At 34.2% G+C, this 14,918-nt stretch overlaps 1 protein-coding gene across 1 annotated transcript; it reads left to right on the plus strand.

The window, feature by feature from the left end:
• The first annotated feature begins 298 nt into the window (after nucleotides 1-298).
• LOC149549407 (putative fatty acyl-CoA reductase 5) lies at nucleotides 299-2,113 on the plus strand. Its single transcript, XM_089794312.1, has 6 exons — nucleotides 299-404; nucleotides 519-651; nucleotides 1,088-1,169; nucleotides 1,253-1,522; nucleotides 1,598-1,725; nucleotides 1,852-2,113. Exons 1-6 carry the CDS (start codon nucleotides 329-331, stop codon nucleotides 1,997-1,999), a joined length of 837 nt encoding a protein of 278 aa, XP_089650438.1. The 5' UTR covers nucleotides 299-328; the 3' UTR covers nucleotides 2,000-2,113.
• Nucleotides 2,114-14,918: the final 12,805 nt, after the last annotated feature.

Raw genomic sequence — 14,918 nt, forward strand, 5'->3', positions numbered from 1 at the left:
CTCCCAAGCTCCCTATGTTTAGTTTACTCTCAATTTGTTTCTTGGGACCCTTCGGGAATTTAGGGGTAGTTGTACTTTAAAGTTTAGATCGACTTCTGTAAAATTCTTGTATTTAGTTCAAGTGGTACGCTAGTTTGAATTTGCCTTGAAAAGTACTATTTTTATGCCAGAAGTAAAGTTGGGAGTTGAATCTTATTTTATTAAAGCCAACAATCCAGAAGCTTATTTATTATGTGCTAACGTTATATTAGTGCAATGAAGTGAATATGCTATAGTACACATTATTTTCAATATATCAGGGAGCTTCAAAGCTTGGTTCTGTGTAAAAATGGCTGCTAACATGGTGGAGTTTCTCGAGGGTAAAGATATCTTTCTGATAGGAGGCACAGGTTTCTTGGGCAAAGGTATTTACTTGAGTTTTTGTTCTCATGGATTTGTGGGTGTTGGAATGGTTGGAACATTTGTTTGTTTAGCTTGAAATTGTTGATCGCTAATTGAGTTTTGTCTTGTAAATTTAGTGTTCATGGAGAAAATCCTTAGAGTGCAAGGTGATGTGGGGCATATTTTCACTCTAGTCAGAGCACCAGATTTACAATCTGCCAAAGAGAAGCTGGAAAAACAGGTAAAAGAGAAAACAAAATGTAGAACAATGTGATTGATGTGCAGAAACTTATGCCTTAAGTAGAAAAAAATACCCATCAAATTATATGAAAAAATCCCCCCCCAAAATGAGTTTTATTTATCTAACCTTAAACATGCCTCAATCAGTGTGAAATTTGTTTTTTAAGTAGTTCATACTGATTTCAATATTTTTTCAACTTTTTGTTTTCAAGAATCAAATTTTATGATCATGATCTTTATTAATGGATTATAAAGTTTTTCCTAACTTTGATAACAATAAAAATCTCTGTAGATATTTTGTTAGCAAGGGATCAAATTCTATGTTTCTTCTTCATAATTGATTATAGACTTTGATATCAAAAATCCCAAAATATCATTACATTAATATCATAGCCCTTAAATTTCAAAGTTCTCATTATTTCATGTTGAAGTCTCTAACCATAAACCATGATTTCCTGGTTGAAAGGATGATTGATCCATTGTTCATTGCATATGGGAAGGGACAACTATCAAGGTTCCCAGCAGCTCCTAACTTGATAGTGGATTTGGTGAGTGAACCTTTCAAAGTGGTCTTACTCTCACTAACAAGTTGTAACAAAGTAGTGGAAACTTTCTTTTAAATATTTTGCAGGTTCCAGCAGATATGGTGGCAAATGGAACGATATCCTCCATTAAAAGACATGCTTCAACCCCAGGTCTCTACATATATCATCTCTCCACTTCAGTACAAAATCCCATGCTTTATTTCCCTGCTCACAAGGCTGCCTATGAATACTTCAAATTGAATCCATGCAAAGATAAGAAGGGTCAGAAGATACTTAACATAAAAAAGCCCAAGGCCCTGCATAGTATGGAGATATTCAGACGGTACATGACGCTTCATTACAAGATCCCACTAGAGGTAATCAACGAATTATTTGCACAGACTACTAATTAATGTGCACAGATTTATTGATGGCTTTTACTTGTGTTACAGATATTGCATACTGTTGACTTTCTCGTGTGTGGGATAAAGAGAAAGCAGTACAATCGCCTGCTTAGAACTTTTAACTTCATAATGAAGCTTGCAGAACTCTACAAGCCCTTCATCTTTTTTGAAGGAAGGTATATCTTTTCATGTCAGATTCTCTGAGTTTATTCTGGTTAACTTTTAATGTATTTATTATCTCAGCTGAACTTCTGAGCTATTCAGTTCATCTGCTGTTGACTTCTAAGCATTGGGATTAACAGGTTTGACAATTCAAATACCAGAGGTTTGTGGGAGGGACTATCCAATGAAGATGCAGAAAAGTTTAAGTTTGATGTTAAATGCATTGCCTGGATGAATTATCTTTACCATGTTCATATTCCAGGACTCATGAAACATGTCAGCTCCTAGAATATGTTTGGAAATAATTTTTATGTATTGCTTTAAAAGCATGACTTTTAATTTAACAAATTGAAAGTGGATGGTAATCGCTTTTATATTATAAAAAATGTTGTTTCCGGTTCTAATTGAGATTTTTGGATAAAGATTATGATTTTTTATAAAATTTGTTTGATATTTCAAATTACATTCAGTAATTCATCATCAAGAAAGAGTAATCTTAAATTAGATTTAAGATATGGCTATATTTATGTGATTATAGCCATTTTATTCTTTGTTTTTAACTTTTTTATATAATTTCACACCAAATTGAATTGGGTTTGAAATCAATTTTAAAATAGTAATTACAAATTAATAAAAAAATAATGGGAAGAAAAGTCAATCCCCCATAGTCATATGGGCTCAAGCCCAAAGTCTGGAGCTAAAACTCTAAGAAGAAGGCATCATAAAAGAAATTGGGCCTTGCTTAGAAAAGAAGCACCCTCAAATAGCCAATGTCGTAGCTAAAGGAGGTGGAGAGTCTTTCTCATATTTCTTTCCCAATCTTTGCTCAGTGTCTAGTTTAGGGTATGAAATTTTATGTCTAGATCTACATTGTCCTTCTTCACCTATTTAACATCACACCATGGTGAAATAGGCAAATCCAACTCGGGATAACCTTTTAAAGAGGAAGGCAAACGGTAGTATTTGGCAAAGTTGGCCAACAAACATTTGGTGGCGAAGCCCAAGTGGTGTCTATTACAAGAGGATATGTGAGGTTGAAGCACAACAACATAGAGCCATAACAAAGATGTGAGGTGAGAAATGATGTTGGGGTGAATGACGGTGAGGAGGCTAAGAATGGGAAGTGCTTGTATGGCACCAAGAAGAGCTATGTCCCCTACAATAGTCATGGGAAGTCGACGAACCACAAAATTAAAAAAGCCTCTACCAAAACTGTGGCCAAAATACATTAAGCATTTCCCCAAATTGTAATAGCTCTTGCAAACTTGGGTGACCTTATCTACTTGAACCTAGATTTATAACATGTCACATTATTGCATATACAAGCTTCTACATAAATAGCTACTTTACAATCAATTATGGCATGTGAAAGAATTGTTGCATTTCTACTTCCAAAATAGAAAAATAAAATAAAATCAATGTGAAACCATGTCAAAGTTGTAGAAAAGGAAAGGGAAGGCCATGGATACTTTCAAGAAGAATCATATGCCATGAAAATAACTATGCTCGAAATGGAGAAAAAAAATCATGAATCCAAACCCAATAATTGTGAGCCCTATGAATGAACTATAAGAAGTGAAGAAAGAACTCAGAGTGGCCATAAAAAGGACACCAAAGATCTAGAGTACCCAAGTAGTGGAGACAATACTATAATGGAAAGCCTTGGAAAAGAATACAAAATGTAAAATGTGTGATTTTAGGTTCAATTATAGCAGACCATACTACAATAAAATGTAACCTCCATGAGAAATGGGAAGAATGCAAGTGTCATCGTTGGTTCAACACATCCATCATAGATAAGTGGTGTGGAAGGAAGAGATATCCCTATCTAGGTTTGTACCTAAGGAAAGTAATTTTGGGGTATCATCACCAATCCTTCCACTAAGAAGTAAGACTAGTGATGTCATTCATGTAGAAGTTCACTAAGAAAAAGAGAAACAAGAAATTCAAAAGTCTCATGATCTTGACAGGCAAGGGAAAATCGAGTATGTGAATCTTCTTAGTTGGGGAGAGACAAACTTGGCCGCAAAAGAGGTCCTTTGATGCTCAAATGCCACATTTGTGAAAGCATGGAGCATGAACACCCAAAGTTCGGGTAAGAGGGAGGCCTTGCGTTTGAAGTATAGGAGACCAAAAGAGGCTATGCTAGTTGGAAGATAGTCCATCTCTGAATCCTCTTCTATTCCAACTTATACATGGCTTAGTTATTTCATGTGCATACCAAATACTCTTCATGACAAGAGATCCCTATATTTAAATGGGTTCTCAAATAACTAATAGTGTCTAGAGGCCAATATATTTCCATGCTAGGTGATGCAAGGGATAAAAAGACATGATACAATTTCAAAGGACAAATTTCCAAGCCTCATTACCTTAAACACTTTGGACAACCCATTTGAGACATAGAGAGTCGCCTTGTATATAAATGGAAATGAGGCCAAGATGACCTGATTTCTTTTGCAAGCAACAATAGTCACAAGCCACTTGTTGAAACCATGTCTCTTTGTGCCTTAAGCCCATAAACAATCTCACACAAAACTCTCAAGCTTAGTATACGTTTCTTTGGAGGGAGACCAACAAGAAGAGTAAAAACATGTGTGGCTACAAAACCTATGATAGATTTCAAACTTCCCAACTAGGCCAAGAGGCTTGGTCAGCACAATTCTGGTGAGAACAACATTTCAAATCTCTATGGATGATCCATGAAAGGAAATTGTGATTCCCAAAAAGAAAATAACCTAGCCAAGGTGAATCCATTTCTAGTCTACTAGAGAATCCATTGGTATCAACAAGAATGACTAATGATAGCAAAGTATTTTATGTCATTGGATAGCCAATCCAGAGGCCAAACCAAATCTCTTGAGGAATTGAAGACAATTTATGATATTATTTTGATCCTTAATGAGAGTAGTGGAGGAACCATATGTGAAATGACCATTGATAAGTTGAGCATTTGAGTCCCAAAGTAAGATCTTGACACAAACCTAACCTACAAAAATTATAAAGGAAATAAAATAACCAAATTCCTCACCAGTAAGCACATATAAGGAAGGTGATAAACGAAAACCTTGGTTAATTGACCTATACAATCCAAAAGTAGTAGATTGGTGACCATTGATAGTAATGCAAGCACTAGCATCTAAGAAAAAACATTCGAACTAAAAGAAAAAAGGAAGGGCCAAAACCAAGAGCTTTTAAACTAAAAACAAAGGCACTCCATGTGGTCAGATGCTTTGGTAGAATCTATTTTCAAGAAAATTGCATTCAAATTGGATTAGCAATCTCACTCTGTTCCCTCCTAGATAAATATGATATTATCCACAATGAATGTGGACTACATAAACTAGTTTTCTTAGGGAAAACAATATAAGGAAGGAGACAAAATTTTTTTAGATAATTTAATAGGAGACATTAAAAGCAAGGTAATTGGGCACCAAAAACAAAACCTATATTAGGTATAAATTTTATCTTGTGCATATATATCTTTTTGGTAGCTAGTGTTCCATTTTTTATTGCTCCAATATAGACATGGTCAAATTTTGATTCAACACAACCCCAAAGGCCCTTATAAAGTTCACAAGGAAATCCATTGCATCTGGTGCTTTGTCAGCTACCATTGAAAAAGATGATTTCTTAAGGTATTAAATAGACAGAGTGTGATCACATAAAGTCCTTTGGGAGTCTAGTAGTAAAATTTTTTGGAAATGATTATTAAAATCTTGGAGAATGTCTGGTACTTTAGTTTAAAATAAATAATTTCTCTAATCCTTTTAATACTTGGAGAAGAATGTGTAGAGTGTAGACAGGAGAATAATTCCTTACTATTGTGATCTTCCACTTTTAGCCAGTACAAATGTGCTTGAATTTGAACACCTATTTCTACATAGTTATCAAAAACTTTCTTGTGATGATGAAGAGTAGCCACTTTGAATTGTAATTTAGTTGAAAATGGATGAGTTTCCAAGCCATTAACTGTTACATGTAATTCCTTGGTGTTTCATGTTGGAAGAGTAAGGATAGATAGAATGTTGCAAGAGGGGGTGAATCAATATCCTCTAAAAAATTTCACACTCAAACAAATTTAGACCTTTCCTTTTTTCACCTACTATAACTCAGTAATCACTAATCTTTCATCATATTACTTTGTAGATGTAAATATCATAATTAATTTAATATTCACAATTTAAAACATATAAACTCATGAAACATAAAAAATAGCACAAATATTTGATATCACATAAACCCTTGGTGAGAGTGAAAATTATGGTGAGGATGATACCCACAAATTCATCACTACTAGAGTAAGAGATTTTCATTTTAGGACTACAATATTAGTCACTTCTAATAACTTACTCAGTTAGGAGTCTAAAATAAGACCCTTTTAGATCTACCTTTTTCACATATTTTACAACACTCTTCAAGTGTGTAATCGGTTAAAAGTTTACATATAAGGCTGTTAAGTCCACCTTGTTAAAGGATTTAGGAAGCTACTGCAGTGGTTACACAATTTCAGCAATGATCTTTACAATAGAGACTTACTTTCCTGCATTAGATCCCTCTTTTGCTCTATAATATTCACCTTGTTGTGATAGATCTACAATTTATTCCAACTCTATCTCTGTCTCTTATCTCTTTGACCTTGATCTCTTCCTCATATCAATACTGTCTTCAACAATACTTCTCCAACAAGACTTTGACCATCAATAACTTCAACAACTCTTACAAATAGTTATGTACAACTCATTTTATAGTTTTCTTTTTTTGTTTTGAAGCTTGACCTAATTAGGGTTTTATAACTTTTTGGAACCATTTTCTTATCATGATCAATGGTTCTAAAATCATCCATCTTTTCCTTCCTTTACATCTTTATTTTTATTAGTCATTCTACATGTGTAATCATGCACAATCAACTCACATTCTTCAATAAAATATTTTATAATCTTCACCTCGATTCATGTAAATTGTTTTCCTTTCTTGGTATAATTGTGTTGCATTATAATTTGTTTCAATTCAAATTTTGATGTCATCTTTGTGTCACTACGTAAACACATTGTTCATCCCTACTGTAATTTGGTAAACATTTTCTCGATGTCCTTTGTGTAGCTTGGTAAATGTTGTGTTTGGTGTATATTGACTTCTCCTCAACTTAGTGTAAGTATAATTGATCGATGAATACTTGAGCTTGGATATACTTGATAATATTCATTCATCTCTTACTTCATAGCTTGGGTAATATGACAATTCAGTTACTATGCATATTTTGACACTAACAGGAAATATGATTCTTTGTTGAAATAAAATTATTCCCCTTTGACATTAGTGTCAAAAAAATTATGTACATAGATAACTTAACCTCTATACAAATTTCTCAACTCATAAACTCCCCATATACATATGCTTCCCCTTGATATAGCTTTTGTTTTGCAAAATCTTTTTCAATTTATATTTTGTTTCCAATACATATAATATCTCCTTATAACTCTGAAATACATACAAAAAAACATATATAGTAAGAAACACATATATGTTTTCCCCCTTTTTTGACACTCATGTCAAAAGATTTCTTAATGTAAAAAATACTTACATTGGGGATAATCCAAATGTTCTAAGAAGTTTTTTTTTTTTTCAATATTATCTGTAGAGTATTACCCCAATCTGACCTTATCAATTCTAAACTCTTCTTTTCAATCTTCAACTTGGCTAGAAGATCAATCATATGATCAACAATTGAATGACTTAGGGTGGCTATGAGAGCTTTTGCATCTCTGATATTTGTTTGCATAACCTCCAGATGAGGTGGTAGAAAAGCTTGAATCTCATTAATTTATTCTCTCAGTGTACTCTCCTCCTGTAGCAATTCATGTTGAAGTCTCGTGAGGAATCTCACTTGGGTATAGTGCAATGAAGATGTACATGGGTCTTTGCTCAATTCATCTGCACTAGACTTCATATCTTCATTAATTTTCCTTACCTTATCTATGACCTATCTTGTAAAAAATGGAATATCACATCATTTATTAAATAATGAAAAAAAAAAAAATTGAGCTACAATATCTAACATTGTAACAATTGTGGATAAACCCACTTGCTCAATAGCACTCTTAGTAGAGACTTTTTCCAACATTGTATTTTCAAATTTCTTCTCACTCCTCTATATCAATAGTGAGTGCATGTTAACATTTGGATCATTGAATTTATCAACAATTTGAACAAGTTGATCCAAGATAAGGGCTATCTCTTTCAAATCCATTCATGGTACTAGCTCAAGAAATATATCTTTAACATCATAAAAGACCTTCTTCTACTTGTGCTCTCTTTGCAGCCTTGCTTTCTCCTTCTTTTTTTCACATAACTCTAGATAAATAGCCATTTCGTATCATCCAAGGTATTTGGATCCCAACTCAATATAACGATCTTGTAGTGCCTCTCCTATTTGACTTCTATAAGTCATCCTAATGGATGCAACCTTGTTGATCTATTGTTGTGTAGGATCATGATTGTGACCATGAGTGATTTTCACCGTAGAGGTGATTTGATGTATGTTTTTGTATCAGTTGCTTTGATTATTGCTCTTGGCTGATTTATGAGATTATGTTGTGATTTATGGTTCACTAAGGTTTGTGCTAGTGGTTACCAAGATTGATGTGGTATCATGAGGTTATTTTGTGATTACCTTGAGATGTGTGCAAAGATTGTACTGTGTACTATTACCTGCTACTTTTGGACTAGGTTCCTATAGCAATGGTTAATCATGTTTATGATTGTGTTTATTTAAGTTTTTTAAATGCCTTTTTATGTTGTGTAAACTGTCATTATTAAATGCTTAAATAATTAGAAATGGGTTATCCATGTTGGATTATTTGGTTGTGTGCCACAAACATTTACCTTGTTATATTTTGATCTGAGAGATATTTGTTACTTATGTTTTACATTTGAGAGGACCTAAGGGTCAGATGTTATACATTGATTTCAGTATAATATATTTTAGACTACTATGTTGTTCATTTGATCATGTTGGCATGGCGATGCCATTTTGAGATGACAGTGTGTTTTATGATAATATCTAGTTATCCGATATTTGAACATATCACTAATTATGTTATGTGATGGATTTAATGCTATGGCTATTTAATTCATTCCTACGTTGTTATGCTTTATGTGAATGTAAGTGATGTAAATAGATTATTTTAATATAATTAAATAAATGGTTAAATTAGGTGATTTAATGCATTTATTGCTTTAGCTATGTTATTATATGCAATTGCACTTGATCGTGTTGTTTAGTGTGCAGGATTTATATCCCCGGTAGTGGCACATGGTGTTAGTGATTTAGCTATTCGTATTTTACTAATGTCATCCCTATTTGGTCAACATATCCTTATTTTAATTGTTTAATTAAACCTTTTGGATGATTATTAAATCTGAACTCATTTGCATTATGTGATTATACCAGTGAGCATGCCTTTGCATTTAGAGGTTTGCTTTGTCGCGAAAGTTGTTAAGAAAATTTTTGTGTTTTTGGGCTTTCGGGCCTTTTAATTGATTTATTTTAATTTCTCGTAGCTTTGGCATAGATGAATTCCTATTTCTAGGAATAGCCTAATTTCGTTTGGGTTGATTCGGGGTTTAACTAGGTTGGCTAGTTATTTGCCCTAATTGATTATTCACTTGACAAGTGAATAAATATCTAAAAAGGAATTTAATTCCTCACTTCTCACTTTTGAATTAGAAAGTTTGAGAGTAAAACCCAAAATCCTCTTCATGAGTATTTATTGTTTTGTTCGTTGTGGGAGCTATGGGCATGTGATCATTGCGAGGTTGAGCTTGTTGGATCCAGCTCGAGGAAACCTTGGATTGCTGCAATTTTTAGCTACTTCTGCAAGCTATTTATTTTATGGTTCAGATTCCCATTTTGCCCTTTTGGCTATGAGGTAGGGCTTTCCTGTTTTATGGTTTCACCTTTGTTTCTTCTTTTGTTTTTGGTAGCTGTTTGTTTGGAGGCTGAGAACTAGTGTTCCCCTCTATTTTTGTATGTTAGTTCTACCCAATTGAGCGGGTATGAACATTTCCCTATTTTTTGGGATGAGGGTTTGGGATTTTGCACCATTATGTTGGTCATTTTTGCATACAATGTCCAAACTTGTTTATTTTTGGATTTTTATGATTTTCGTACCCAAAGGCCAAATGGGTTTTAGCTTCAAAATTTTTCCAAAATTTGGAGTTTTTACCTCATTTTGTGTGCCACCCTATTTTCTTGGGTTTTCTTGGCACAATGTGGTTCGTGGACCTGGATGATCCATTTGGATATTAGTCAGAGCACTTTTGAACTTTTATGTTGCATTGTGATGCATGTCACACCCATACTCTCGACTTTATGTTCGGTTGAGTAATTTTATACTTGGTGTTATGGTTTCTCTTGGACCTTTGTTATTGTTCGTGGACACTAGGATTCATGTAGAATTTATGCTCCCGAATTGAGGCCGGTTGAGTGAGTTCATGATGTTTGGTCTTGTTGCATCATTGGGATTTGTGTAGAATCCATACTCCCGAATTGAGGCCGATTGAGTGATTTCATGATGTATGGTTTTATTGGCTTTGGGATTTGTGTAGAATTTTTCCTCCTGAGTTGCTTTCGGTTGGGTGTTTTATTTTGCATTATGTTCTCAGCTAGTCCTTGTGCTTTGATCTTTGTGATGGTGGTGCACCACACATGAGTACATGCACGTACATTTGTTGGGTGACTTGCTAGGCCCAATCTTCTATGGTACTTCTAAAATTTATGATCATTAGGGTTGGGACAGGAGTATGCATGCCCACAGGCACTTGTCATAGGATGAGCATGGGTACGGTAGGGTAGCATATGGAGCGGGCTTCTATCCCGCAGCCTGGTGATCATTGTACCTAGAGGGTTGGTAGAGGAAGTTTTAATTAAGTGATGACTAAATGAAATGTGTGATTGGTAATAAAATCTTACGATAATAAAAATGTGGGGTTTTAGAGCCTTTCTGTTGAGGGATGTTGAATCTACACAAGTCTAAGCTTGGGCTTTTTGATGCCAAGTGACTCTCCATGATGTCAACCCCTACTTAGTAGCCTATTGAGTGTCTGACCAGGACTTGTACTCCTTGCATTGTCTTAGGTTCTTGGTTATAGCCATCATACTGTCTGGCATGAGTGATAGCCATGGATGTTGTTTTTCGTCTTTGTGGTTGGATCATTATCTCCATCAGCACAGTGGGTGTGGAGCTACAGGTGCCATTTGGTTGGGAGGCATAGCTACCCATATCACTGCTAGGGACCGGTGTACAGAGACAGTCTTTTGTCCTAGTGCGACCGTTGTTGGATGTATTCACTTGATGCTTTGGGTTCCATAGTATGCTTTCTTGTGATTTATTCTTTCATTGGAATGCTTGGATATCATATTTAGATGATGCTAGTTTATTTCACGCATTCCTATATTATGATGTTTAGCATATGATTAGATGATGTGATTTTCTTTGTTGGTGCATCTATTGCTTATTGATGATTAACATGTGATAGGAGATATTATCTACTTGTAGGATTATCTTATGCTTTTCTACTAGCATGTTAAATTTCCTTATGCTTATATTGTAGCATGTTTTATTAGTGACATCTCTATCACAATAGTACCGATGATCCAATCGGTGGCTTGGGATGTTACACACAAGGGATGGCTAGGATCCATGATGGTCTTATGATGATATTGATGGTTGGGAGGAACCACATACTTAGTTTGGTTGTTCAGTTACTGTGATGTTATTTCTATACATTGTGATGTTGCTTATGTTCATTGCGATGTTGCTTTCAGTACGTTCTTTACTGCTTTGGTTTAGATGGATAGATGTTCCTCTTTCCTATTTCATGGCATCTTGTTGTTTATGCACTCAAGTGTTTGCTCCTTGATCTTTGTTGATCTGGTACTCCCTGATGTGGAGGTTCTAAACTTAGTTTTAGTCTATTGTTTATCTTTAAGTGTTTCTTGAATTTCTTGGGTGACCATTTATCAACATGGTGCAATAGAATATTGGATTGCACACTCATTGAAATTGTATCGTGCATCCCTTGATTCTATCGCATGCCTCTTGGAGAAATATCATGCGATACTTTCTAATGTCGCACCTCCTTGTTAGAACTATCGTACGATACCCTTAAAGTATTGCACACCTTTGAGAGAAGTATCACTCAGTCCTTCAAATTATTTCCCTCCTTCTTTAGGAATGTCATGCGGTACTTTCCAGTGCTGTATTAAAGTATCTCTTGGATTTTTGCAAGACTTGTGCGGGCAGGCATCGGGCACATTTTGGTTTGATCTGAACTTTTTGGGAATCATTTTGGGTACCCTCTTAGGTGTTTTTCAATCCTTTGGAGTCGCATTTTGTATTCGTAATGTTCCAATTTGGATTTAGCTATGTGTCTCTCATTGTTAGTCATTTTGTTCAGCAGTGGCATTTGGAGATTCATTGGTTGCTCAAATTGTTGGTGAAGCCTTCTATTGTGATCTATGTGATCCCTGTATGATGTTGACATGTGCATTCATACTTGTAATTTTTTTTTTATCTTGGCTTGAATTGAATCCTTGTTCCAAGGATCTCCGAGCAGGGCATTACAGATCTCTCCATCCAACATTGTTGAGTTTAACTGAAATGATTGTGATACCTTCTTCCTCCTCTTTAGTTTTTTCCCTTTGCTAGTACTTGGTGAAACTATTTGTGGCAATAGAATTTGGATTTTCAAATTTGGCAATTTGATTCTTGTTTGCGAAACTTCTTCTTCTTTGACCTTTTCATCAGTAGATCTATAGCAAAAAAGATACAAGTGCAATACTTGGTGTGGTGTCTTCTTCTACATTCTTCTTGTCCTCGACACTCGGTATCTCCTCTAGTTTGACTTTAGTAAGTTTCAAAGCTGGTGTCTACAAGAATATAGGATCAATGTAAAAACTTGGTAAATTAATTACGAATGTGAATCCTCCAGTGTTTGGTTCATTTGCAAGTATTAGTTGGTCATGCCCAATTATTCCCTCACTCAGAAGTCCATTTTTGGTGCTAGATAACCTGTAGCATAAATCTCTACGTTGTGATCCATAGATCTCCTCCAATTTGAGCATGTTTAGCTCCAATGTTCTCATTTTTTATATTACCTATATTTCCTCCTTGTGCCTATTGCTTGTTATTGTCATGTAGTTTTTGTCCCTCGGTTTGAACTATGGTGTATGCTGGCATATGTAAGGATTTAATTGGTATATCATTAACATCTTGTTCCTTTGTCTTGGGAATATATTTTATTTGTTGAATGACTAGTTAAAATCCAAGTATGTGTGCATGAACATGCTTAATTGTTATTATTACAAGTATATCTTCATCTTTATTTTGTGGCTTAGTTGATACTATACCTATTAGATATTTAAATGTTACATTGTCTTTCTTTCCAATAATTTCTCCTACCATTTGATGTACTGAATCAGAAAAATCTTGTGGGGTAATGGTGTCAAACATATTCTCTTTACTTTCAAGTTCAAAATCTTACTTAGTTTGTGTGTCATCCACATCAATTATTTTTTTGGGGTCCCTAATATTGTAAATGTGTCTCCATATCATTTACGAGTCTTTGTCAACAAGTTTTTAATTAGTAGATAAAAAATAAATAGCTCAATGTTTATGTACAAATCAGTTCTTGTGCTTCTCTAAAGCTTCAATAATCTCCTCCAAACCAAATTCTAGCATAAGATTTTCCAATGTTCCAACTCCTTATCTCATTTTATAGTTTGTGTGAATGTTATTTGAGATTTTTTATTGTTAATGTTTTCTATACTACAAGTTTGTTATTATTGGGACAGTGGACTATGAGTTTTATGTTATTGATATATTTCTATAGAGACAGAGCTACTTAATGTTTAGGTCCGAATTGGTTGAAGTGTCTAAAGTTTAATTGGTACATTTGGACCTGAGGATAAGTGATGCCCGCTGCCACCCCCCACCGCCCCCCCCCCCACCATAGTTATTCTAAATCATTCTAACATTCCCTTGTCTAAAAATTGTCATGGTCTATACCAAAAACTATGATGAAAATAGAAGGGCAATTGTCAATAAAAGTACATAGGAGGTAATTTTATTGATAACACAGAGTGAATTTTCTAGTTTATTGCACCTAGGGTAAGAAGCACAAAACTCAATGCACATTGATGTGGGAAACCTTGAAAATTTATATAAGAACTTACAAGTAGATAGAAAATATTCATATATGAGAGGACCAGTAGACAAGTGTAATCTGGCTCATGATCATAAGCCTCCTTATGATTTTAATATTTTTTTGCAATCATTGTAGTATAGTATATTCTTTGTATCCATGTGTTTGGAATTGAAAACTAAAAAAAAGGTGGGTGCCAACATTCTAGAAATTAGTTTTAATATTTATTTCTAAAAATAGCCAATAAGATATAATTTTATTAAACATATTGTTCATTAAATGCAAGAACAATTTTTAATGAGAAAAAGATATTTGCAGAAGATATTTAGATTCACAATCTACTTGTGTTATATTTTTATCTCAAAGTATCATCAATTATTTGAAATAAGAAAGCTTCAAGTTAATGTTTGAAAACCAATAACTAAATGGACACCTATAATAAGGATCAATTATAATGGAAGGGACTACAACTATTTTGTAGACTTCTTTATGGCACCCATCTATTATAGAATATAGGCACTTCAATACCAAGATTACATGTTCCTTGTAAACATTGCATTCCGCTAGAAAGTTAAACTCAGTTGGTTGATCGGTACTTCATGAAATAGTGCATTGTATTAAGGTCTTTCAATTCAATGGTAGAACCCTGCAAACCTACAATACATGTGAAAAAGAGGGTTTTTCCATTGGAATATATACAACTAATGGAGAGAATGGATATACTCTTTCACATTCAACAAAAGAAAACCATGTTACTTATTTTCCTTTCTCATGTGGAGGGTTCACATTGAGAGAAAGCATTCAAAGTGGCACATGATTTTTTTTAAAAAAAAATATTTGATGTTGCCAGGTACTGGTAGTATGATGCACTAAACATAATTGGTAGAAAGCTTATATAGTATGGAACTCTACAAGAAAAAAACAATATGAGAGTAAACCATTAATTGAAAATTTCAAAAATATGCACTCCTAGAAAGGGGTCAAAAAAGAGAGAGAAATG

Source organism: Cupressus sempervirens, chromosome 7 (assembly GCF_028749045.1).
Source record: "Cupressus sempervirens isolate cs-2001-9-10 chromosome 7, ASM2874904v1, whole genome shotgun sequence".
NCBI classification, from domain to species: Eukaryota; Viridiplantae; Streptophyta; class Pinopsida; order Cupressales; family Cupressaceae; genus Cupressus; species Cupressus sempervirens.

Coding starts and splice junctions, on each gene's coding strand:
- LOC149549407 (XM_089794312.1), top strand. CDS start 329: ATGGCTGCTAACATGGTGGAGTTTCTCGAGGGTAAAGATATCTTTCTG. Junction 1,523..1,597: donor ATTACAAGATCCCACTAGAG/GTAATCAACGAA, acceptor CTTGTGTTACAG/ATATTGCATACTGTTGACTT. Junction 1,726..1,851: donor TTCATCTTTTTTGAAGGAAG/GTATATCTTTTC, acceptor TGGGATTAACAG/GTTTGACAATTCAAATACCA.